Source organism: Mizuhopecten yessoensis, unplaced genomic scaffold (genome assembly GCF_002113885.1).
Source record: "Mizuhopecten yessoensis strain PY_sf001 unplaced genomic scaffold, ASM211388v2 scaffold2801, whole genome shotgun sequence".
NCBI classification, from domain to species: Eukaryota; Metazoa; Mollusca; class Bivalvia; order Pectinida; family Pectinidae; genus Mizuhopecten; species Mizuhopecten yessoensis.
In genome coordinates, this window is record NW_018404726.1 from 101,514 (window position 1) to 129,121 (window position 27,608).

General features: G+C 35.0%; 1 protein-coding gene across 3 annotated transcripts in view; it reads right to left on the reverse strand.

The window, feature by feature from the left end:
- Nucleotides 1-27,608, reverse strand: part of LOC110446568 (cartilage matrix protein-like) — a 138,381-nt gene that overhangs the window by 50,526 nt on the left and 60,247 nt on the right. For all 3 annotated transcript variants that reach the window (XM_021491773.1, XM_021491772.1, XM_021491774.1), the window contains one exon: nucleotides 1,944-1,959. In XM_021491773.1, the coding sequence (XP_021347448.1) occupies nucleotides 1,944-1,959 (16 nt within the window). The remainder of the gene's footprint in view (nucleotides 1-1,943; nucleotides 1,960-27,608) is intronic.

Below are 27,608 nucleotides of genomic sequence, written 5' to 3' on the forward strand. Positions count from 1 at the left end.
CTAAACGTGTATTAAAACGCAGTTCGAAAGATTTAGATGAATTTTGTGTCGAGTTTTTGTAGTCACTTGGTTTGAATCATTCCTTTTATCGACCGTTAAATGGAGACTAAATTTTAAAAATCACATGTTTTTGTCAACAATGACGGATGACTGCGCATGTGCATCAAACGAACGCATTAGTTTATATATATATGCTCTTGTAGATCATGTCTAGACCATGGATTCAAATCTTACCAGCGTCAACAGACGATTTAATGAATATAACATGACATAATACTCAGTCTGACATCAAAATGAGAACGTTTCAGATTTGTAAATGTTAAACGTCTATTGTGAGTCCTGAGAGCCGATAAACTGTGACACAGTCACCGTCAATGGTTGCTTGACAGAAAATTAAACCGCTTTCGAATGTCATCCAAAAAAAATATTATGAAATTGAATATGATTATATTTCAGTGTGAGGTCGACAGTATACTGTGGGTACATTTCGTTTCGGAATATCAATTTCATATGTTTATGTACTTGCGTATTTACCAGGTTTATAACGATAGCCTAATTATTCAAGATGACTCATCTTATACATTCTATTATTTAATATTTTGATTTCAAATGAAATGTTTTGATAATGACACATCCTCCACAATCCGTCAACAGAACAGATTATATAGTGTTGAACAATGTGAAATTGATAACCACTAGCATCGTATGGAGATAACACAGTATAAGAAAAGACACAAAAAACCATACAAAGATATATATTTCTCTCATTGCTGTGTGTGTAAGATAGAGCTGTCCAGGGTAAGAAAGGGATGTAGGAAATTTCCATCTAACACCCCATTTCACATGAAGTGACGTCTAAAGGCTCAACAATGACGTGACGTAACAGATTTGGAAAACACCGATGCTGCAATGCGGAAAAGGCAACATGATGAAATTAAAACCTTCAACGATATATTCACCGTACATGTTAGAAAGATGAGATTATTTCTTCTGCACAAACTCTGTTTGCAAATCTTGGGGTATTCTCAATCTCATTGACGAATTCGTTTTCATAGAAAAATACTCAGGGGAAAAATTGACATTTTCAAAATAGGAGCCAGTCCAACCGTATTTCCATGGTTTCTGATCTTAGTCTGGTAGTTGGGATGAGATAAAAATACTCGTTTATGCCCTAGGGTGTAGGATGGGGAAATTTCACCCGAAAGGTTTTCAAATTTGGTAAAACCCGAGGCTTTGAAAACCCCTCGGGTGGAATTTCCCTATCCTAAACTCCTGGACATGAAAGAGTATTATTACATAATGTACTGTGTTATCCAGTGAATATACCCATGTCATATTTGTTTGCGTATTAACTCGTGTAATATGACCTATCATCTCTTTGATTGGTTGTATGTTTCAACTGTTTTAATCGTGACGTCATGCCTAGGACAAGCACATGACGTCACAGACTTAGGTACTGGAGTCAAAATGTATTTTTTTACATTTCAAGGTTGCATGAAAATTGCCGTTTTAGACTCGATTCATAAATCTCATATAAAATGGAAACTCATGCAAGATTCCAATATATAGATAAAGCAATAATGAAAATAGATAAGTGTAACACGCACAAACACACATATACACACATAAGATTACGTTAATAATGTTATAATTTGGTTGGATCTGAGTTTGGCTACATGTATGTGTCAAGTGTCTGAAGATTGATAATGAAAGCGATATAAGGCTTTACAAATGCAGTGTTTCCGATATTCTTTTTTTATATATACATATTTATATATATTAGTGTGAATATAAATATATATTTCTGAAAAAGTCATACATCAATAATTAATCATCGATCCGGTATGATGAATGTATAGAACTGTGGACTGTTCTATATTTATCAGAGTAGTAGTTAATCTTGAGAGCGTAATGTAGAAGATGATGTAATAAGTTATACTTACCCAAACTCTTTCCTACCTGAAAAATAGAATATCAAACATAAGTATTATAGCTTGCACAACGAAATAGTTAGAAAATGAAAATCCATAACAAATTTAACAAAAAATGAGTGTGAACGTTCGTGGTACTTTTACGGTTGATATGGAACCACGAAAATAGATACAACGTATTTGCTTGATACTTGACTACTGTTTGTTGATATGGTTTTTGTTTTACAAAGAACATACCACGACATAATCTAAATGATTTAAAACCACAAAAGGAAATACCCACGGAAATTTAATATTATACACTTTTTGGTCTTGGTGTATAGCTTGGTAAAACCTTAGCAGAATTTAGTTTCCACAGGTAAAATATTTTATGAATACAATATTAAGACCACGATAAAAAAACAGCTCCATCTGGGTCATATATTCTACAGGGCAGTGTACCCAATCTCGAAACCAAGGTCAACAGTAGTTAAAGATCACTGACCCCCCGTATCGGGGAAATCTCTGTAGGAGATTGAATAAAGTAGGCTACAGACAATAACTGACCCCCTGTCGAGAACACCTAAGGCAGGACCTGATATACAAGTACAGGACAGGTAGGTAGCCAATATAAGGGCTATCTGTCACACAAATAAACTGATAGCAGAATAGTAGGCTTAATATCAGAATTACGTCTGTCACACCCCTACCCAGACATAATTCCTCTGTACACTACTCCACTATTTAACAGATACGGTGATAAATAGAGCGATTATGCAGTCAAATCTAGCAAAAAGGTACAAATATATCTTTTCAATGACAAACCATAAAAATGCCCACATACATATGTAAGATGTCTGTTAGAAACTTACAATCGTATTGACTGAAATATTTGTCCTGTAAGTTTCGTAAATCGTTTTATACTTGACGATTACTGGATTTTCTCATAAACAATTGATTAACTGTTTTATAAATAATTTAAAACGACAAAAAATCAGCAATAGAAGACGAATAAAAGTTCTGATATCTGACGCTGTGACAGAAATAAGGACCCTTTTGAAATCGCATAACAGCTAATATTGTAATTCTGTTGGGAAAGGTTTTCAGATAACACAGGTTCAATTTCTATATATACCTCAAACTCTAAGTACAGGCTCATGCGGACTGTAGAGAGCTGAGACGAGAAGTGTTAACTCCTTTACCCCCTACATATTTAAACTGGACTTGGCCAGTCTTCTATTTGGTAAGGTTGAAATGTAAATTTAGGAATGTATGGGTTAAAATGTATACATTAGATTATATTATAAGGGCTCATTACAAAGAGAATGTGAACAATTAATGATGTATGGAATTCGACAGTGACATGCTGCTCCTTCCCAAATGGACGAAATTGTCATATGTCGCAGAAAAAATGATTGCTTTATTTGTTTTCGGCTTTCCGCAGCAACTTACTGAAGTTTTAATTAACTTCCTTACTTTGCATTTTTAGAGTTTACTTCACTATGAAACCCCTGACACATATTTCTGTCACTGTTTACCTTAAAAACTAATTGAGAAAAAATTATTTACTGTAGCCAAAAAATGAATATTTTTATGTACAAAATGGTTTGACCAGCACCTTTCCCTTTTTCTGTATTTTTTAACATATTTTTCGGAACATTTTTGTACGTTAATTTTGTTTACCTTAGTGTCACTGATGAATCTTTAATTAGTAAATTTGTTTATGTTGCGATAAATATCTACTTTATTAGACTTTCTGCATACAAAAAATGGATTTTTATTAACTCCATATTTTTAAAGATGTTTTATGAGTGATCATTTGGCAGAAGGTGTTGATTAATTAACTCATTCACCCCTTAAGACGCATTTGAACTCTTCCAATTCAATGGTTGGAATAGTTCATTATGAAATTTCAGGGGTGAATGAGTTAATTAATTGATGGCAGAGATGATATTTGCATCGAACACACGTTTTAATATCGTTTATACAAAAACATCAGGAAAGGATAGCCCTATAAGGAATAATAGATTGATTGCATGTGTAGGATTGGGAATTTCCTGATGACATATGAGATATACGATAAATTTATGAGGGGGAACATTCCAATATAGTTCATTTAATGGTGGAGCACATGTTGCTATATGCACCAGACCGATATAATTTTATATATACGTTATAGACAAGATTACATAATATGTGAGGGAGACGCCTCTTTTCCCTCTGATAGCCTCGATGCTGCCATTATATCTTTATAATGACAGTTAAATGTTCAGTGTCGAAACGGTCAAAGGAAATGCATGGGTGGTATTTCACTCCTAACATTTCAATGATATACATGATCGACATACAGACATGCCAAACACTGTAATAGGGATTACCATATCACTTACCTAGAAATTATTCAATACATCACAGTAAGGGATACTAAATTATGTTAATACGTAAATATCATATCCAGCTGTTCAAATTTCTATATCTATTGAAATTAAATACTGAAATGTGATACACAGGGAAGATATTCATTTTGGATAAAAGATTATCGGATATGTGGGCCCTGTATAGAAACTGACATCAAAGCGGAAATTAAGATAACGTAATGCATTATGGATGTGCTAAATATACTGGCGAGACCTCGACTGGCTATAAGCACCAAACTTTTTGTAAAGGTTTTTCTTCAACGTTCCTATACTAGTTAATCTCTTTCTAATTTGAAACATTGGAGAAGATATTCAAGATATTGAAAGTATAATAAGTGCCGCCCATTTCTTATTGATACATTGACATGGTGTACATTGAAAAGTATCAAATGGCTCGAATTAATTTATTGACAGAAAACAAGATAAGTTATATTTTTCCTTTACAAAACTTTTAATAAGACCAAAATAACTAAAATAATATCATATTGCATTAAAAGAAGTACTACAAAGATGAAATTACAGATAGAAATTGAATCAGATTAGGGTTTTCATGACAAATGTTCAGTATTTACTGATAAAAGAACTATAATTGCTTCGTTTACATCTCATTTGTTTTTATATTTTGATTCGTAATCAACCCTGCTGCAAACACGTGCAAAACAATTAAGTGACATAATTCTATTTCACCATCACCATTACCATCAGTAGGCTGACCAAGACCTGAAATGTTTTGTACTTTAATTCACAATCAGTCTCAAAATTTGCGTCGTTGTGAAAACGGTACTAGAAAAGTAGACCAATGCACTACTCATCACAATGACAATATGATGACTCGACATGGTCTGAAAAGACAACTGGAACCGAACAACAACAAAACCAAAGGGCAAGCGTTTATTTCACAATTAAGTGACAGAATTCTATTTCACCATCACCATTACCATCAGTAGGCTGACCAAGACCTGAAATATTTTGTACTTTTGCTCACAATCAGTCTCAAAATTTGCGTCGTTGTGAAAACGATACTAGAAAAGCAGACTAATGCACAACTCATCACAATGACAATATGATGACTCGACATGGTCTGAAAAGACAACTGGAACCGAACAACAACAAAACCAAAGGGCAAGCGTTTATTTCACAATATGTAGCGTAAGGTTTGAAAGACAGCAAAGTATCTATTCATGTCCTAATTCTTCGCAGACACTGAAACTCTATATTTTGATACTGGGGCCCGTATTCATAAAACCCGTTCTTATGCTCAAGCATGGATTTTGAGCAAAAACTAATTTTCTTATAACTCACTTAAATCTTGTCAAAACGATCAAAATGTCAAGCCTAATCGTTAAACACTATTTGGCTTTTAAGTCTTCTGATTTTTTTGTTCATTCCCAATCGTTGACAAAATACACTTTGTGTTGATAATTTATTAACGAAACAAAAAATTAGGCCTCAGCACAAAATCCATGCTTGATCAGGAGAACGTTTTCATGAATACGGGCACAGGTCGTTATGACAAATATAAACACCTTAAGTGTATTTTCATTAAACAGTAGGCCCATCTATGAAGAACAAAATTGCCTCTACGTGTGCGTTAACACAGCTTAGTTATAGAAAATAATGTCAATCAACAGCTTCGATGCAGATCAGAAAATTGATTTAGCCTAAATAGAAAGTCAGAAAAACATTGTGACACAAATTCAATACATTTCTTTGGCAGAATCGAAGAACAAAATAAAAACAATCGGCCAATTACAGTCAAAAAGCGTGAATTCATCTTAAATGTGTCATAATGAATTGATGACTAATACATTGTATCATAAAGGAAAATGATGATATTTTTTTTTTATTAACGTGGGTGGAATTCACAATGAAATAGCATGGATTTCCCGCTCATTAAACACATGAATTACAGTAACTATCATGTGAGTCGCGGAGTCAGTTTTTACCAGTTTATCTTGTATATAGAGTGACTTTATAACCACATATATATCCTCTTAGAGGTAAAGATGCAAAATGTCGGTAATCGTTTTTAGGTTAATTTCTGACTTGGAATTACACGGAAGATCGATCAGCTATCACTAACCTGAAAACTGAACAAGTTTCTTTCATTTCAAGCTTAATTAGTTTAATAGTATACTTTGAATCTCATAAATTTTCAAAATTATAAAAGTTGAAAATAAAATGTTCATATCTTTGTAAGCATTAGAATCTCTCGAGTTAATATATTATAAAAAACCCACTTATATTTACAAACTTAAAGTAAAATAAAAAGAATTATTTTTGGAATTAACTACGGTTAAGCTAACAAATCTTCATATTAATTTTAAAGTTGCGTACAGGAAACAGTGCAGACAATGTTGCTCTGTGCGTGAAGGTCAAATTGAAGGTCATCGTCAACAATTGTGTACAAATGTCAACACAGAGTCCCCGCGATGTACTGCCCGTAACGCAATGCACCGAAATACGTGACAGAAAACGCTGACAGTGTTCTCACGGTAAATAAACAATCGATTCCCAAATTGAATGTCAGCTATAGTTTTGATTGAGCTCGTGTCACGATGGGCTAAGCCCCGCCACTATCGTCGTGCAATCTGTCTGCTTAAAATACTATAAATAATTTATTTTCCGTGATGATTTATTTCCTGTTTCAAAAAAACACATATTTGTTATAATTTCCAGTAATGACAAAATATTTCTTGTTATAAACTCCCTATAGAAAAAAAGAATAACATGGCTTGACAGCCATGTTATTCTTTTTTCTATCGTACTTAGATTAAATTTTGATATATATGATAAAGAAATAGTATTACCGTAATGACATTATTAAACGCCAACGAATGAATATGTCGTTGATTTCAATATATACATTTATACCTGATTATCACGATACAGGTAAGCTTTCTAATAAGAGCTATTAACACGTAATATTTACGTTTTTCACGTTGTATTAATTTTTCAGTTGTCGATACATTTTCGCGAGGAAAAATATCTAGCAAAAAATTGTCATTTTCGAAATATGTGATTTATCATATAACAACCATTAAAAGGAGATCATTATCTGTGAATTGTGATTTTTGTATAAATTCATTAAATATTGAAACGAAAATCAAAATTAACAATTATTATGTCATTATCGACAATTAATTCCACTATTTGGTTCCATTATGTGGTTCCACTATTTGGTTCCATTATGTGGTTCCACTATTTGGTTCCATTATGTGGTTCCACTATTTGGTTCCATTATGTGGTTCCATTATGATATACCTATGTCTTCAGAAATTGCTGTAAATATTGTCATTTAAATCATGCTATAGTTGACCAATTATTCTGAACAAAAAAAAAGCATGTGTTATAACAGATAAATTGTAATTTAAACAGTTCGAGGATTAAATACCAAAAAGTTCTACATTTTTAAAAAAACAAACAAGTAAAGCATAGTCCTCTGTTGGATTACAAAAATGTACGGGAGTAAACAATTATTTCACGTTCTTCGCTGTACAGTTGTAAGAATAAATTAAAGCTGTTTTCATTGCTTTGGAAAATCCTGTCAAAGTATTTTTCAATGATATCGCGCATTGTCAACATTTTCACTTTACATTTCCTCTGTTGGTCGTGTAAATAACTCATTTCCTAATTTGTTAAAGATAGAGAGTAAGGTAAAGGAACCTTTCAGTAAACCACGTACAAATCATCTCTTTGCTGGATGTTATGTTTCTTGAATTTTCAAATCAGCTTGGACACAATGGCTTCGTTGTGTCCCTGTGTTTTGGGGATGATTTTTCTTTTCACACTTTTATACAAAGTGAAACTAAGAACGTCTTATTATTGGGGTTTATTTACAGTAGGAACTTCAACCCCCTCCCTCCCTCTCCTTATTGCAGTCCTAACTACTCGGCAGGAGTAGAAGTTTTACATCTCTGTATACAGGGGTTCATCGGTCGAAGGGTCAACATATCATTTTACAAACAGTAAGTATTGTTTCAGCCTCTGACATGACATTATAGATTTTTTTTTCATTTAGAGTCAAAACATTGGCATTGCTGTTTATGCATACAATTCCTAACGTTAATATGTTCTAATTCGTATAACCAACCCCAACCCCAAAAAACACCTGACGCTTTACGAAATGGTGCATTGTTTATTCTTTAAACACACTGATAGTTTATACATGCAGAGAATGGCAACAATGCGCAGAAGATATAAATCAGACGTTTGATTTGACATATATATAAATTTATGTAAAGAAGATGACACCTTGAAATTGACGGAATTAACATAAACTAGATTACACAAGATAACAATGAACCACGTCCCAGTCAAAATGCAGAAGTCTAGTATTGCTCGTCAAAATGTCACGACGCACCGAAACTATCAAATATCTCCATTCAAACAACCCTCTCTCTTTCTGCATAGATGAAAATCGTTCAAAAGCTTCGTCTTGAATATCTGAAACCGTGCCCAAGATATGAAAAAGTTTAACCGGTTTTTAAATGTTGTCTGGTTCTAGTGCCATATTCAAATGTGATATTGCATATAATAATAATTCAAGGTTCTTTCACCGCTTTATTACAACCTAGGTCGTAGATTTCTTAAAGCGGTTCATAAATTATTATCCATAGTTATAGGGCCTTTGCAACCAGTCAATATCTTTCTCAACTCCCTGGAAAGGATACATCCGGTGCTGCCATTTCGGCGCTCACAGCTAGTATTCAACAATTCTAGCAGTGCCCAACCACGTACTCATTTACAGCTGAGTAGACTGGAACATAATGTACCGTGCATAAGCTTACGTTAGCTTATCGTCCATTGTACATAGTTTATATAAACTTTTTACCAATTTACAGCTTATTTCCGAAAGAAAAACACATATAAAATATGTTCGATTGTCTTGTATTTTTACCGTTCATTTAATAACAATGACAATTTACGCCGATCACTCCACAAGATAATGTTTGTTCGGTTTAAATCCGCCGTTTATGGTTCAAAATGGTAGAAAACATGACATCATTAAAAATAATATTGATATCTGTCACGTCTATTTTTGCAGAACTAATTTCATTACGTGTCTTCTGGAAATCAATCAAAAGTAGAGGAAATCAAATTTCTAAAAAAAAAAGAAGACAAAAGTATCATAAAAGAAAAAGTACGATAGCATCAATACACGTGAACTAAATTGAAATTCGAAATTTAAAACAATACAAAACAATAGATAACCGAAATAGCCGGAACCGAGGAAACACAAACGCAAACGAAATTGTAATAAACCGCCACTAAAGAAAACATGATTCGAACGTTCCGGAAGAGTAAGCGTTTTCTGTACCACATAATACACCCTTCGTCATCAATCATAGATTAAACGCTGAGCAAGATGACGATCATGGCAGCCATTAAAAGTAGAATTATAATGATATTATCGGAAAGTAATATCTGCAATTCTTTTTTAATGAACACTTATCTTGAGAATCAGTGGATTTTACTTAGAAGCTATTTACTTGAGAATGAGTGGTGTCTGCTTACCAAAGTTTGCTATATGAGTGTGAAATATTGGGCTACCTTTGACAACATAACCATTTATAAAATTGTGACACCTGCGGTCGTTGAAGATTCTATTGTTGTAAATTTTTAATGTCATAAGTGTCTGGGGCTGTAATTTTTAATGTCATAAGCGATCTACTGTTAAATTATGTATAGTTGCATTCCTTTCGTGATCCCTGTAACAAATATGCAGACTTTAGACTGTCTAGTATGTTGTTAGACATATACAATTTTCATATTCACTGTAAAGTCAATGATTTCCGATGGTAAACAAATTATTAATTCTCACAAATAAATCACGTTTCGCATCGAATGATAAAAACTGCAACCACCAATATAGTTCATCATGATGCCCATTTTTCATTTATTTTTTCTAAAGAATTCCTTTCAACGTCCTTTCAATTTACCCCTTTATAACGCCAGTAAATGTCTCTTTGGACAAGTGGTGGCAGTATAACGAGGTTTTACTTCATTCACTTCATTCTTTTATCTAATATGTATACGTAGTAAAACATATAACAGCCAACAAATGTTAGAAGGGGAAAGAAGAGTCTGTTTAGCTACATGTAGGAAATTAGACAAATCAGTAAAACTGCTTGTGTATCAGTTTTAAACACACGTACAGTATTGTGTTTTTTTTACCTGACTTGACAGATGATGTTTGAAATCATGCTAATTTTGACAGTTATGAAATGTTTGTGGTTTTAATTCACTACGAATGCATAACTGAGGGACAGATCTAGGTTGTTAAGTGTTAATTATGCATGTCTCCACCGCAATGCAATACAATGACCGACATTGCTGCAAATGAAATATGCATGTATTTCTGATCGCCAGCACTCGGTCATTTATATTGCCATTTGTATCCTTGCCTTCAAACTCATTCTTTCTCCCTTTTGGTCCATTTTGATCCTGTATGTAGGTTCCCATCCTTCACAACTCTATAGCCATGAAAATAAAATATTACAACTTATTATTTTCATCATACTGAACGTGCATGCGTTGCATTTATTTGCAAAATGCAAACAACAGCGCATTCTGTATCTGTCGCATAACATACTATGTATTGTAATAGTATATTTTTCACGTTCATGTGTGCACATGTCATTTTAGACAAAACAAGCAAAGATGATTCCTGGAATTGTTCTCATAGCGTGAGAAAGACCACAAATGATGAGGTGAAAAACATTATATTAGATGAAATTAAACTTTTTAGCAAATTTCACCTGTTGATATATATTCTCACCTCTTTATCCTCTAGTTCGGGTCTTTAATATAAAAAAATTATTCAATCAAAATATTATACAGATCAGGATGTGTGAGAGATATGCATCCCAATTATGACGTTTTCCACACGTGGTTCAGTAATTGATTTCCCTTTCTTGGTTGTAACATCCCTGCACCTACTATGTTAACAGGTTGCAGGTGATTCGGTTATCAATAGCTTGCTCTGAATACCATTATCCCCCTGATAGATATTGACTGTTGACGGATAAACTTACAACACAGGGTTCGAGAGCTAGTGGTTGATGATGCTTTGGGCAAGCTTTATGCTAGCCTTTAATGATCTTATTCTGAAATGTGCTATTTGTATGTGTGATATGTAGGTCGATATTTTTATTATGTTTAATAACGCGAATTGTTGTTTCGATGTCACTACTCCGCTCCTTGATTTGAGGAGGTGACATTGCTTACATTTGACTTAGATTTACATGGCGGACACCATTGATGAAGAGAACGTTAATGTGAAGTATGGACTATTGGTCTCAGAACAATGGTGATTACAATCTAGACGGAACGGCTGAGAATTGTAAAACAGAAGTACAAAATTAGAATATGTGTTAATTTATCATCTGAAAAAACAACAGGAGTAAATTATAGGATTAAATCAACACCTGGCGATTGGAGATACGTAGCGCAGATTTGTTTGGTCAAGTTTAGAAAGAAGAACATGAAATGTACATAAATATAATACAAATTAAATGATACGAAGAATCCGTGTTTGGGTGTTGGGTCAGTTTATGTAGCTGTGCTATGCATATCGACTTTGAGTCTCGATTTCGCACTGGTATGAAGAGAGTCGTGTGTTTTGCTGTTTAGTTTTTTATGATATCAGCCATCGTTACGGGTAAATTTCACATCTACTTCAAACACACGCAATTGTACAAAAGTGGCTATCTTTCATACAGGACACAGGTGCGTGCAACAGATTTTAAAGTGTTCCGATTCACCGACTTTTATTTGTTAACACTGAAGAGACAACTCACAAAGTACTTTAAATATGAGCACAGCGTTAATATCCAAACATGGATATAGCATACCTGCACAATGCATTACTCGTAATCTGTCAGAAAGCTTAAATCTCCATGATAGATCAGTTATGTTTGCCTGTACCTGTATTGAGAGGGTACCTATTTAAATGCATGTAACGTAATACAGATGACAATAAGTCGGGAGAGCTTTATATAGCAAAAGTAATCAATTCTACCGCGAAAGCAGCAAGTGTAAGGTTTGATAGAAACAGCCAACGATGATATAACTACTCGGCAACATGATCCGAATGATTTCTATTTAAAATTTATTTCCCTCTAATTAAACTATAATATTAGTCTCATTTTCCTTTTGCCAACACGCCCTGTCAATTCATGCTCATAAATTACTCGCCTTTGTAAGTCCCATATACTCGTGTATATTTGAATGTTAAGTTCGCGACCAGCTTGAAGCCATCCCACTGTTTGTCGTTAAAAAGGTCCGCTTGTCATTAAAGTGGATTATCTGTCTCAATACAGAGTCCTGTAAAACGGTGTTAAGTGACTCCGGTCGCCTTACCTAACACGAGGTAACAGCCGTTTAAACGTCGTAACTGTGTCTCGCTCAGGTGTTACGTTTAATTAATTTACAATGTACCCCTGACATTTCATAATGAACTATTCCAACCTTTGAATTGGAAGGGTTCAAATGTGTCTTCAGTGGTGAATGAGTTAAAAAGAGATTGAATAGAAGAAAATGGCCAGTGACGAGAAGGTTCGTTGTACTTGACTGAAATCACACGAGTGTGACACATATACGACACATGTGACAACACGAGGCATACACATACATATTATATAAATTATCTAAACTATAGCACCAAGAACAATGTAAAGCAGTTACTTATTTATCTGGTCGATGATAACAACATTTTCCCGGTTGAATTTCGTTGTCACATACATGTGGTTTCTCCCTATTTCGAAGGTAGTCTCCTGATAGTTTTTCTTAAAAAAAAACTTCCTCAAAAGAATGGCAATCTCCCTGCAGTTGGTTGTACTATTAGACATTTGTAACTTTTTGAAAATTTGTATATAAATACAAATTGGTGAGTTTCTTCTGTTTTACAAGGCATTGAATCAATAGACAGACGGACAGACATTCTTTATTATCTCCAAAAGAGATTTTAAAAACATAAATCGTTTATCGTTATAGCAATTCAGGTAAAAAATAACAGTCACCCTACCAGTGGGATAGAAAACTCCCTGCATATTAATGGTATTGGTAATTTTAAATTCCGTGTGTATCATGTTAAATTATTAAGATTTAGTGCAAGTTATCGATGCTTCCGGGTCCATTAAATGTTGTATCATGTTAACATAATTATCATCTCAAACGAATAGCATCTATTCCGGGGTTTTTTTCTTGTATCATACTCGTGTAAGTTAAATAATGGCTTTTTACGAAACTTCAATAATCCTGAGTAGGCTAGCCTTCCGGAATGTCTTATTTATATAGAACATCGTAATCCACAGAATTGATATCGGAAACGAAGGTTTGGTTTAAGTTTGGTTTTATAGAGTTTAGAGTCTTATTAACAGATAAGGTAATTCAAGCACGAACGCGTGCTGGAGACGGTATGTTGCCTCCCTCGATAGCGCGGATTTGATGCCGACATTTAGAGGTTTGGGTTTAATATTGTTTAATGTTCTATCAACAGCTATGGTCATTTAAGGAAGGCATCCCCTGTGTGCAAGATCGATGCATGCATGTAGTGAATGTGTGTGTGTTTTCGGAGGCTGCGATATGTTTATGTTTGTCTCCTTGTGATAGCGCGGAACTGATGCCGACTTTATAGTGCTACCTCACTGAAACATACTGCCGAAGACACCCAGCAGGACACCCCACCCGTTCACATTATACTGACAACGGGTGAACCAGTTGTCTCACTCCTAAATTGCTGAGCGTTAAGCAGGAGTAGAGTGCTACCTCACTGAAATACAATACGAATGACACAGTTTTCCATCCGGACTCATTATACTATGAGCGGGTATACCAATTGTCGAGATTACATTTAGTTCCGGAATGCCCGAATGTTGCGCATGGAATAACAACTGCGATTTTAAAGAAATTTCGATGGCTTTTTCACACTTGGATGAACGTTCAACACTAAAGCCAAAAGTGAGGCATTGCCAAGGAAGGCGTTAAGAAACAAATAGGTTATTAGTCTGAAGAAAGAAAGTAAAAACGTCTTAAATGTTGCTATGTGTTCGGCAATTTTTTGGTCACTTTTGTGTCCCCGATTTAGAAACCATGTACAAAAAACAAATCCAAAATTTCACAAGGGGTTCCCGCATTAATTGGCTCCAACAACAGTGAATAAGAGCTGGCGTATTTTACCGATCCCCGACCTGCAGGAAAGACGGAAGCATTGCGTCAGCATGTGTAAAATGTCGCTTTAGAAGGTGAATTCTGATAGAAGTTACACGACATTACACGTTTTATAAAAACCTGCTGAGAATACATCATTAAGTTACCCAAGTTATACATACACACCAAAGTATACGCAACTGACAATGGATTTCGTCACGGTTGCCGCTAGAAAGGAGACACTGACGGCAGTCGTTGGTCACAAATTAAAGGAATTTTGATGAAATAAAACACCTCCGATCGTAGCTCGTTAAACAGGCGTTAGATAGACTGTTGGCTTAACACCTCTCTTGTTTATAACATACACGTCAGCGTAGTTCGGGATTCAGTTACAAGGGCACGCAACAGGGAGCTGTTTTTACTCCATAAATTGACTTTTATACGAAGCGTAACATAGGGATCTCAACATACGTATTTTTCATTTATGTGTCGGGAAGAGTGCAACACGAAGATATGTGTATTTCACTTACATGTTTAAGTTGAAACATATTCTATTGTAAAACATTATAAATGTATCGAGCACAAGTTATTGCAACTTATTAAAGCAAAATGCATATAAATATATGCATAGATATAATGTCAAAATGACTACAAACAAATACACACAAATTATACAAGAAATATAAAAAGGGGGGGATGGCACAGGGATGTTCATTTTACTCTTCTTGTTTTACTTCCTTTTTTCCTATTCTTACTCACCGCTCTAGTTTTTTTCTAGCTGTAACAAACGGATATGTATTTAAACATTTATCTCTCTGCCACGTTAACAGACGGTGGCACAATTAAAGGGGTAAGTATTTCGTTCTTTCTCTATTTTATTTTCACAAGGTTGACTTACTGAAAATACAGTTCGGCCTAATAGGTATTGCTTGGTTACAGGGCTTACCATAGGGTTGATACCTGCACAGCGATCCTTTCTTTTTAACATGAGGCGTTCAACAGGGATAGGTTTTCACACCTCTTTCATTCTGTTTTTTTTTTTACACTAAGGTACTACAAGTTCTTGTAGTTTTAATTGTTTTAAGTTGTTATGAGACCCCCATCCTTTTCGAGAGGGCGAGTCTCGGTACCGGATATGGATCGTCAGACATTTTAAAGTTTTTTCTTAGTGAGTATTACAACTACCAAGAATATTCCAGAACAGTATTAGTTTGGTAGTTTCTCCTTTCTATCTTGCTAGTGACCGTTTTAATTTCTACTCAGATGGACTGGGTGTTTTTTTTTAATGTTCCCAACGTGGTCATAGCAAAGCAGTAATCATCGGGGGAAACAAGAGTCGCTAAGGTAACAAGAAATGTGTTTCAAGATACTATCGATATTTACATCGCTCGGCAAAGTTGAAGGATTAAATCTATTTTAAATCCCTCCAAGTCCACCCAATAGCACCCCTCTTGATTGCGTCCCTTTCTTAGAGATTACAAATAATAGTAATAATAATTCAACGTTCTTATATACCGCTTTATCACAACCTACTAGCTCGTAGGTCGTCTCAAAGCGGTTCACAAATTGTTATTCGTGGTTATAGGGCCTTTGAAACCAGCCAATATCTGTATCAACTCCCTGGGGAGCATACAGCCGGTGCTGCCATTTCGGCGCCCACAGCTAGCATTTAACCATTCTAGCACTGCCCAACCACGTACTCATTTACAACTGAGTAGACTGGAACATAATGTACCGTGCTTCAGCTTACGTTCGCTTATCATTCATTGTGCATACCTTATTTAAACTATTTTACCAATTTACAGCTTATTCCCGAAAGAAAAACACATATAAAATGTATTCGGTTGTCTTGTATTTTTACCGTTCGTTTATTAAAAATGAGAATTTACGCCGATCACTCCGCAAGATAATGTCTGTTCGCTTTAAATCCGCCGTTTATGGTTCAAAATGGTAGAAAACATGACATCATTAAAAAAAATTGATCTGTCACGTCGATTTTTGCAGAATTAATTTCATGACGTGTCTCCTGAAAATCAATCAAAAGTAGAGGAATTTTTAACGCGACTCGAACCCGCCACCCTTCGGTCACGAGCCCGGCGTCCTACCGCTAGACGATCGTGCACGCAAGCAGTTACAACGCCAAGCACATGAAATGACCAAACTTCGAAAAAGGTGTTCATGTTAAAAGCATGATAGCAATAGATCATTACATTGTATAGCAAACTTTCGTCAACGGCTTATATTGTCCCTTCTAAGAACACACATATACACATTCTCACGTGTTTTGAAATTTATATCACAGATGCCAGAACGACAGGCTCATAAATAAATAAATAGAGGTATTCATAATATACATTTAAACCTGCTTCATACATTTATGCATGAAAGTTTGATAAAAAAAATATATAGATACAAAAAATAACTTTATACCGTGCACGACCTAGCATTAATTTTGAACGTTAACGCCCACGTACACATATCACCTCAGCCTGTCAAAACGGTCACAAAAGACAGTTCCATTTCCGGCAATGTCGTGAGAATATAACAAAAACATGATTTTGATAATCGTTCAACAAAAAAGATGATAATTTGGCACAGAATGCATGACGTTTTTAGGTAGATAATAAACGTGAGAATCTAGTATTCCATTTCTGTAAATATGTAAATAATTTATCAAAATTTCATAATTTTTATGTCTTACTTTCGACTTGGAATGCAGTCAAGCAACCCCGTGGTTTAATATACTTTTACCGCAGGCTGCTGAAATACGTGAAGAATGTGTCCTGGTATGGGACTTGACGTCGATTTCTTATTCATGTATAAAGGATATAATGGCTTTTATTAAGCTTATTATTAGAAAGTAAACTCAACAGTTTTGAAAACCGATTATTTTTTTATAAAGACAAAAGTTTGGGTGTGAGACAGGGATATTTCTTTTTGACGACGCTATCTTTTATCTTGTGTGTCATGATTTCAATTCAAACGTCACTTAACTTTATTTTCAGGAAAAGAAGACTCCAAAACGTCTTTTTCAATACATCTGTAGGATTTGACGAAATAAAGCACAATATTCGTCATCTTCGGTCGAACTCCGTGAACTATATGGCTTGGTGTGAAAATATAATGAGGTTTAAGGTAAATACACTTTTTGTATTTTCGAATACTTACGAATAAATTTTCAGAAATCGTTTCATTTTCATGTGTTCTAGAATGCCCATATATCAATCTCTTTGACAACTTAACAACCCCACTTGTCACAAAAAAAATAAAAATATTCATTATTTACACGAAGTTTAATTTACATTCACAACAGTTACAGACATTATGGGTAAACAGAGATAAGTCGTGATGGTTGGAATTTAACACTGATTATATGATAATTACTTAATTATAGTTTTTTTAATTCATAATTTTAATATACATTCGCCATCCATCGCTGTTTTACCAGAGCTTATGAATCTCAAACTGTGTTTCCTGAGGGATTTGTTTTGTTGGGAGAGACAGTTGAATTTCAAAAAAGGGTCGATAGCAAACTTCGAATCGGTATGAATATGCATTATATATAAGATCTGGATCTTTAAAATAACTCTATTTACACATTCTCTCTCTGTTGAAATGCACAGAGATGATAAGTTAAAAATAGTTTTGCTAACACCTGCAAATCTGGCGGTAAGAAGTTTCACACATTCTAGTCGAGTTTCATTGTGAAAAGCTTATCTTCTATTTCAACGTTTTAGACAACCTTTTATTTATAGCTATCTCTGGGCTATTACCAAGATTTAAGTAAACAATTTACATTTTCTTAATAACACCAACCCTCAATGTATAAAGATCGTTTCTAAAGGAGAATGGCTTAGCTATTACGATATAAGTCGTATAAATAGGCTGACCGCTGCGTTATGGTGACCAATGGTCTCTAATGGTCATTCCGGACGATCGAGAAACACTAAACAGTTTAATGTGACTACGGCGACCCCTGGGGTAGTGTGTGTGTGTGAAATTCGCCCCTTACCTGCCAGAATATGAACGCCTTTATTTACACGTGTATGAAAAATACACATCTGGCACAAGTGACGGTTTTGTACGCACACCTCCGTGACGTTTATGTGTTGTGTGCGCAAACATTTGTGACGTTTTAAGTATTCGGAGGCATCATCTCTTTTACAGATGAATTTATTTTACGATTATTGTACAACACTTTTACCGTAATTTTATGATAGGATTGTCCGAGAATGTGACCATGATAAGTGATTAAGTCCCCGATGACACTGACCAAGGCTGACCGCAGGCCTGTACGACCTCTCGATATACGTGATAACAATAGCCTCAGGCCAATAATGCTATCTAAATAAAGATAAATCGATATGGATGCTTGGTACTAATTATCACACGGACAATCTGTACAGAAAATGAATAATGACTGTTCAGCTGTGTAGATGGATATATTGTATAGACATAATGGATATAGCAGAAGAACATATGACAATACATTGAGGGTCAACACACAGTGTATAAATATGTCAAACGAATTCTGCGAAAAATCGAGGAGAATGAAGGATGGAGCAGTGGGTCGGGTGTCCAAGAGATGTTGTCAGGGTACCTTTTTTTTTGGAGGGGGGGGGGGGGGGGGNACTCTGAGCTAATTAGACCCCATAAATACTTGAATTAAATAAATAAAAAAAAAATAAACGAAAGTCAGCTTCATAGATATAAACGTTAAATAGAATTTGGTTCCATTTCATTTTGTCTTTATATTTTGTCGAACAACTGTTATCTTAGTCGTTTTAGCTAATAAGACCCCCTGGATACTTCAATTAAATTATTTAAATTATTCAAGCGAAATTCAGCTCCATAGATCTACAAACGCGGAAAAGACTTCGGTTCCATTTCATTTTGTCTTTACATTTTAAATGTCGAAAACTATTATCTCAGTTTTTTAAACGACTCTCATAATTGAAATATGCAAACACGAACAAGACCAAACTGCTACGTTTTCGACGTTCCAAATTCATCCAAATCATAAACCCCTATATTTAGTCTTACTTTTTAAAACAAAAGGTATAATAATTTACACCAATGGGGTTAATGCATTTTGTAACATCTGGCTTTTAAACCTGTGCTTGGCTCTTGTCCAAAACCCAGGTCATGGGACTTGAAAAAAATGTCGTTGCAAACACGAATTATATTTTATATCTTTACAATAAATCAGATTACAGTTTCTGCGCAGTCATCCAGTCTCGATCGTTACATCTGTCCCATAGGAAAGGGAAAGAGTGTTTACATAAGTCCACTTCAAGTTTTTAATAAATCACGCTATATAATAAAATATATAGCGAACGAAATAACGTCTATTTTCTATGATTGATTTAATTAGATTATATTGATTGATTGATTGATTGATTCATTCATTCATTCATTGAATTAGATAGATTGAGGTTGATTTAGGGTGAGCGGGTGGCGCTGTGGATAGCCCACTTGCCTTTCACCAAGGCGGCCGGGGTTCGGATGTGGACAGGTGTATGGGGTCACCTGCCCGACTACGTGGGTTTTCTCCGGGAACTCCGGTTTAATTTTCTCCTACATTAAGACACCCCAAGCTCTAACATCCTGGCCAACAAGAGTGACTACAATGCAGAATAAGTTGTAAAAGCTTGTTTCATAATTGTTGTAAAATAAATAAAGTTTTTATTTCTTGTAATTGATTTTGATTGATTGATTGATTTTGATTTGATTGATAGATTGAATGATTGTTTAAATGATTTAAATGTTTATTTATTGATTGATGAATTTATTTATTTATTTATCTATGGATTGATTTCTTGATTGACTACGGCCAATCAGCATCAAGAAGGCAGTTACAAACTATAAAAATACGGTTTTGATTATTCTCGTCAAACTGTGAAAGATATGTAATAAAAAAATGACTTAAGCCAGTTCGGGAATGGTATCTCAAGAAAGGGGGACAGGTAGAGAAGAATGAGTGATATTGTGTAGAGAGACATCCTAAATGAAACTTCTCCATTATCCTATCGAGTTGTTTAGGAAAGTTTCATTTTGGCACGCAAATAACGCATTTTTTTGCAATTAGAACATTGTTTTTCAAAACTTTTCCCGTGGATTGTACGTCATGGTTTTTTTTTGGTTTTTATTATTTTCTGCACTTTCATATTGCTTTGTCTCGCTTTTTTATGTAAACTTTATTTATTTTACTAGAATTAAGAAACAAGTTTTCTAACCTATATAAATCACTCTTGTTGGCCCGGATGGAAGAGCGCAGAGGGTCTTAATGTGAAAGAAAACCGCAGTACCCGGAGAAACAGCTGTTGTCAGATGACCTGTTCATGTCCGATCGGGGAATTGAACCCCGGTCGTCTTGAAGAAAGGCGAGTGCGTTATCGACTGCGCCACCCGACCAACCGTCTCGATTTACACACATACCATAAACTCATTCCTACCGCGTGATCCTGTCTTAAACTTTTTGTTTTAGCTTGCCACATAGCATATCAAACCCAACCTTAATACATGTGAGGGTAAGCTTAGCTATTGTTAAATAGAATACAGATTACCTTTCCAATATCATTAAGACCCTCCCCCCCCCCCCCCCCCCCCCCTTATACTTTTTTTTATATTCTTTTGAAATATGGTTTTGAAACATCCTTATCCCTGCAGCCAATCTGCCATTAAACATCCCACTGGCTTGACTACGCCCCAAATCTACACTGACATTAATTGGTTGGGTTGTCCCTTGACTACACAATTACCTGTGAATCAGGGGAAAATGTCTCACTTAAAATGTCCAAGCTACATCGCTCCATCAGCATAAGGACGACTGAAAATGGAACGCATATGCAATGGTGACAGAAAGAAAAGTGGAAGGCGATCGTACATTCGCTCTATCGCCATCATGATTTCGCTACATCGCCATATTGTCATTGTGTTTTTTTTTCGCTCATCCTTTAGATCGTCCCTCACTTTATCGCCATGGTGGTTTTGCTCATTCACTCCATATAGCCCATCCCTGCAAACGCTACATCGTCCAATCGCCGTTATATTTTCGTTCATCTACCCAATCATAATATTGCACCCTCGCTATATCGCCATCGTGTTTTTGTCCATTCTCTCGATCGTGCCTTCCTGCCGTCGTCATTGTTTTCAGTACACTGCCCCATCACAAATCACAATCGTGTTTTTACCCATTCACCCCACCACCTTTCATAATATATCCACATCTTGTTTCAACGCGCTACATCACCCACCCCTACCCCTACCCACCCTTTTCCCCCTTCGAAACTATTATTAAGGATTCCTGCCCCACTGCACTCTGGGTTTTTTCATACATAAAATAGCATTTTCTTTTTTGATGTAACTTTCGTTGACCAGATGCCGATTAGAGCGGCAGTATAATAGTTTCAAGTCCGGGGTTCGAATACCAATCTGGCAACGCTTAAGTTTTACACTCAGAACACCGCTGTTGCTTATATTTCGTCTATTTCATCTTTACTATTTTTACATAAAAGTACCAGAAGGTACGGTTTTCCTTTCAGAACTGATTTATCAAAACTATTGTCATACATAAAACGGTTTCTCGTGCGTATTTACAGATTTGGTAGTGTTACGGAATTACGTAAATAAAATGACCGTAGGAACTACCTTTCTATGCAAAATACATTAACTGCTTTAAAAGTCACTCACCTTCCCAGACCACTTGTTCAAACGGGACTCTGAGATTTTATAAAGATAATCCGATCACCAGCTCGATATAGATCGCGTTAGTCTAGAATAGGGTCAGTCTACAGACGCCTCTTTGTCAAAAAAAGATATTTATAAATGGTTTGTTGTCAGTCCTGGCAAACCTCCTCGTATAGAAAACAGAGTACTTTGTTTTCTGCTAGCTGTGTTCGTGTCAAGTTCACAAAGAAAATACAACACTGAACGACTTCAAAATGACACAAGCTATAAATTATATTTATACTGAATATCATTATTTTTATGGAGATTTTTTAAACTTTTTATCCACTTTTATCGTATCCGGTTAGTATGAACACGACAATTTTAAACTAAAACTGACAAAGAATTCACCACATGCGATGCAGCGGAAATGTGTATCCTTTGCCACTATATTTCACTTCCGGTAACGTTTTTTCAAGGTGTCCCGACCACTTACAAAAAAAATGAAAATACTCGGGCTGTAGCAAGACTACAACTGTTTATTATCCATATGGACGGTACTCGGTAACACAGGGACTTGATAATTTATTTGTTACAGCTATATTTGGACCTAAACTAAGATGTTCAGAGTCATTTTACATGTTTTAGGGGTTTAAATCAATTTTCGGTTTATATCATCATTGGGGGTTGCATTTGAATCGAAAGATGATTTAAACCCTTAAGGTGTAAAATTACTCTGAACAACTTAGTTTAGATCCAAATATAGCTTCATAGAATTTGGACCTAAACTTTAGTGTTCAGAGTAATTTTACATGTTTTATGGGTTTATAATAATCATTGAGTGGCTTTTTCTTTTTTACCGAAAGTTGATCTTAACGACTTTAATATGTAAAATTACTCTGAACACTAAAGTTTAGGTCAACATATAGCTGTACCACATTTTCAGGTCCCTGTGCTCGGTAATACTGGTGTTGGGGTGGTTTTAGGCTAGGCTTAGTCTCGTTCAACCAGACGCTTGATCACTTGTAATGCGTAGCTTCCTCAGACAACAAGAGTCTGTTTGAACGAGACTAGGCTAGGCTAGGTCGGGGTTGTGGATGGGGGTAAAAGTACTGATGTGATGAGAGGATAAGAGAGGAGAGCGACAATAGTTTTACATACTAAACATATAATAGATATATATAAAAGTACGTATTATGTACCACTTCATAGATTTAATATACAGGTAGGAATGAAAGTGTAAATACATCCAATGAGTTTGCGATCTGAATACAAAATAGTTTTGCAAAAAAAAAAAAAATGCCTACTTAATGTTTTAGATATATAGATATAAATGTAGAATAAAAACATAAATCTTTCAGATAACTTTAATATGTTAAATCTGATTTTATTCTATATTTCCTTCGCAAAGGCTTATTTATTTATTATCTACTATATGCATGTATATACATATATTACATTTAAGCCCAATAATCTGTAAATATTTACCACAGAAACCTGTAACGTTTATGATTTGATTTCCCAACTTGTGAAATGTGTTACCTTTAAGCAGATGTATATTTCTTATCGGGATATTGATCTGGATGCACTCGTAAGTGACGAATTCTCATAAATTGCTGTGAGGGTATAAAAGGTTCTCAGATGGTTTTCGTCAATATCAATTATAGACTTTCATGTCAATAAAGTCTATATCGGGCTAACAAAAATACGAAAGGATAGCTTTAACACTTAAAGAATGCTATAAACTCGTTGAAATGAAAATATTCATCAGTTTACTGAGTGTTTTTTTTTTTTTTTTAAAGAGACAAGTTTTCATACAGATCTGTAATGCACAAAGGGATTAAAACTCATTGAGGCTAAGCATTTTTAACTCTGACTCAACGCTGTGAATTTTCCTCGAACAATGATATAGTAACATTCTCGAATCGTTCCCAGCTAAGGACGACCTACTGAAAATTAACAGTTTACTAAACTGAACAGTCACATGAGTCTGCTATTTGATTGTGCTTTACGTTCTGTCAATAGCTATGCTCATTTAATGACGTTTCAGATTTTGGTGGTGGAGGAAAACCGGAGTACCTTAGAATTAACCACCGACCTGCGATGAGTACCTGGCGACTGCCCTACGTAGGTTTCGAACCCGTAACAAAGTAGCGGAGGACTAGTGAACATAGATGACAGACAGCTGGGCCAGCGCGGCCCCTTAAACACAGAGGTCTGATAAACTTTGTATGACGAGCGTATGATTAAAATATCAATGCTACTAGCCCCTGTCTGGAAGCGGCGGAATTGATTGAATTTAGTATCTAAAGAATCGGTAAAACAACATTACGTCAAATCGATTATAAACGTAATCGATTAGCATAAAATCTCCCATCTAGTAAGTCCCTATGTCAATACAGCGGTGGTTATACCGATAGGATCTTGATAGGTAGCATATGGGTAGCGTTAGAGGTAGTACCACTTAAGGGCCCATGACCCACTGCAGACATAACACTAGAGAGTTCCACTGTGGTTTATTTTTTAAATAATACTTTACCTTCCCTTTATTTATTTAATTTTTGATAGCTTGATCGGGTCTGCTGGAAAACCAAACTACTCGGTAATGAAGCGGACGTTAAACCAACAATCAATCAACCAACCAATCAATGAATAGATTGATTGGGTCAGGATATTGCCGTTGACGAGCTAGTTCAGTTTGAGCAATAGTACAATGTTTGAAAGCCCCGGAGTTCGAGTTCTGCTCAGGTCCCATTTTTGTTTCATTCAGTACATTGCTGTAGATGATTTTTGTTTATTTCTTTCTTCGTTGTTTATCTCCTTTAAAAAAAAAGGTTTGACTTTCTTTTAAGACACGAATTACAAACGCTTCAGTAACGCCAGAATGTTTACAGCTTTTGACTGTGGTACGACGATCCTTAACATAAACGTTTGTTGGTAGTGTTGTAACGTTAAATATATTGTATTGGCGCACTGCTTCTGTCGTTTATTTTTTAAATGGAAATTGTACCGTGTAATGTATCATTGGGGGAGACAGCGTTTGTACCGTTTAATTTATAATATGGACAGTGCTTATACCGTTTCATTTATCATATGGACAGTGTTTGTACCGTTTCATTTATCATATGGACAGTGGTTGTACCGTTTAATTCATGATATGGGAAGTGCTTGTACCGTATAATTAATGATATGGAAAGTGCTTGTACCGTATAATTAATGATATGGAAAGTGCTTGTACAGTTTATTTTTTATAGGGACAGTGCTTGTACCGTTTCATTTATCATATGGACAGTGTTTGTACCGTTTAATTCATTATGGGGACAGTGCTTGTACCGTTTCATTTATCATATGGACAGTGTTTGTAACGTTTCATTTATCATATGGACAGTGTTTGTACCGTTTAATTTATTATGGGGACAGTGCTTGTACCGTTTCATTTATCATATGGACAGTGCTTGTACCGTTTCATTTATCATATGGACAGTGCTTGTTCCGTTTCATTTATCATATGGACAGTGTTTGTACCGTTTCATTTATCATATGGACAGTGCTTGTTCCGTTTCATTTATCATATGGACAGTGTTTGTACCGTTTAATTCATGATATGGAAAGTGCTTGTACCGTTTAATTCATGATATGGACAGTGTTTGTCCCGTTTCATTTATCATATCGACAGTGATTGTACCGCTTAATTCATTATATTGACAGTGCTTGTACCGTTTAATTCATTATATTGACAGTGTTTGTACCGTTTAATTGATGATATGGACAGTGTTTGTACCTTTTCATTTATCATATGGACAGGGTTTGTACCGTTTCTTTTTTATAGGGACAGTGCTTGTACCGTTTCATTTATCATATGGACAGGGTTTGTACCGTTTCTTTTTTATAGGGACAGTGCTTGTACCGTTTCATTTATCATATGAACAGTGTTTGTACCGTTTATTTTTTATAGGGACAGTGCTTGTACCGTTTAATTTATTATATGGACAGTGCTTGTACCGTTTAATTCATTATATTGACAGTGTTTGTACCGTTTAATTCATTATATTGACAATGTTTGTACCGTTTAATTCATTATATNGTACCCTTTAATTCATTATATTGACAGTGTTTGTACCGTTTAATTTATGATATGGATAGTGTTTGTACCGTTTAATTTATGATATGGAAAATGTTTGTACCGTTTAATTCATGATATAGAAAGTGCTTGTACCGTTTAATTCATTATATTGACAGTGTTTGTACCGTTTAATTTATGATATGGACAGTGATTTTACCGTTTCATTTATCATATGGACAGTGATTTTACCGTTTAATTCATTATATTGACAGTGTTTGTACCGTTTAATTTATGATATGGCAAATGTTTGTACCGTTTAATTCATGATATAGAAAGTGCTTGTACCGTTTAATTCATGATATGGAAAGTGCTTGTACAGTTTAATTTATGATATGGACAGTGCTTGTACCGTTTAATTCATTATATTGACAATGTTTGTACCGTTTAATTCATTATATTGCCAGTGTTTGTCCCGTTTAATTTATGATATGGAAAGTGCTTGTACAGTTCATTTTTTATAGGGACAGTGCTTGTACCGTTTAATTCATTACATTGACAGTGTTTGTACCGTTTAATTCATGATATGGACAGTGTTTGTACCGTTTCATTTATCATATGGACAGTGATTTTACCGTTTAATTCATTATATTGACAGTGTTTGTACCGTTTAATTCATTATATCGACAGTGCTTGTACCCTTTAATTCATTATATTGACAGTGTTTGTACCGTTTAATTCATGATATGGAAAGTGCTTGTACCGTTTAATTCATGATATGGACAGTGTTTGTACCTTTTCATTTATCATATGGACAGTGTTTGTACCGTTTAATTTATGATATGGACAGTGATTTTACCGTTTCATTTATCATATGGACAGTGTTTGGACCGTTTATTTTTTATAGGGACAGTGCTTGTACCGTTTAATTTATGATATGGACAGTGCTTGTACCGTTTAATTCATTAAATTGACAGTGTTTGTACCGTTTAATTCATTATATTGACAGTGTTTGTACCGTTTAATTTATGATATGGATAGTGTTTGTACCGTTTAATCTATGATATGGAAAGTGTTTGTACCGTTTAATTCATGATATGGAAAGTGCTTGTACAGTTTAATTTATGATATGGACAGTGCTTGTACCGTTTAATTGATGATATTGACAGTGTTTGTACCGTTTAATTGATGATATGGACCGTTTAATTCATGATATGGAAAGTGCTTGGAAAGTGCTTGTACAGTTTAATTTATGATATGGACAGTGCTTGTACCGTTTAATTGATGATATTGACAGTGTTTGTACCGTTTAATTGATGATATGGACAGTGTTTGTACCGTTTAATTCATGATATGGAAAGTGCTTGTACCGTTTAATTCATGATATGGACAGTGTTTGTA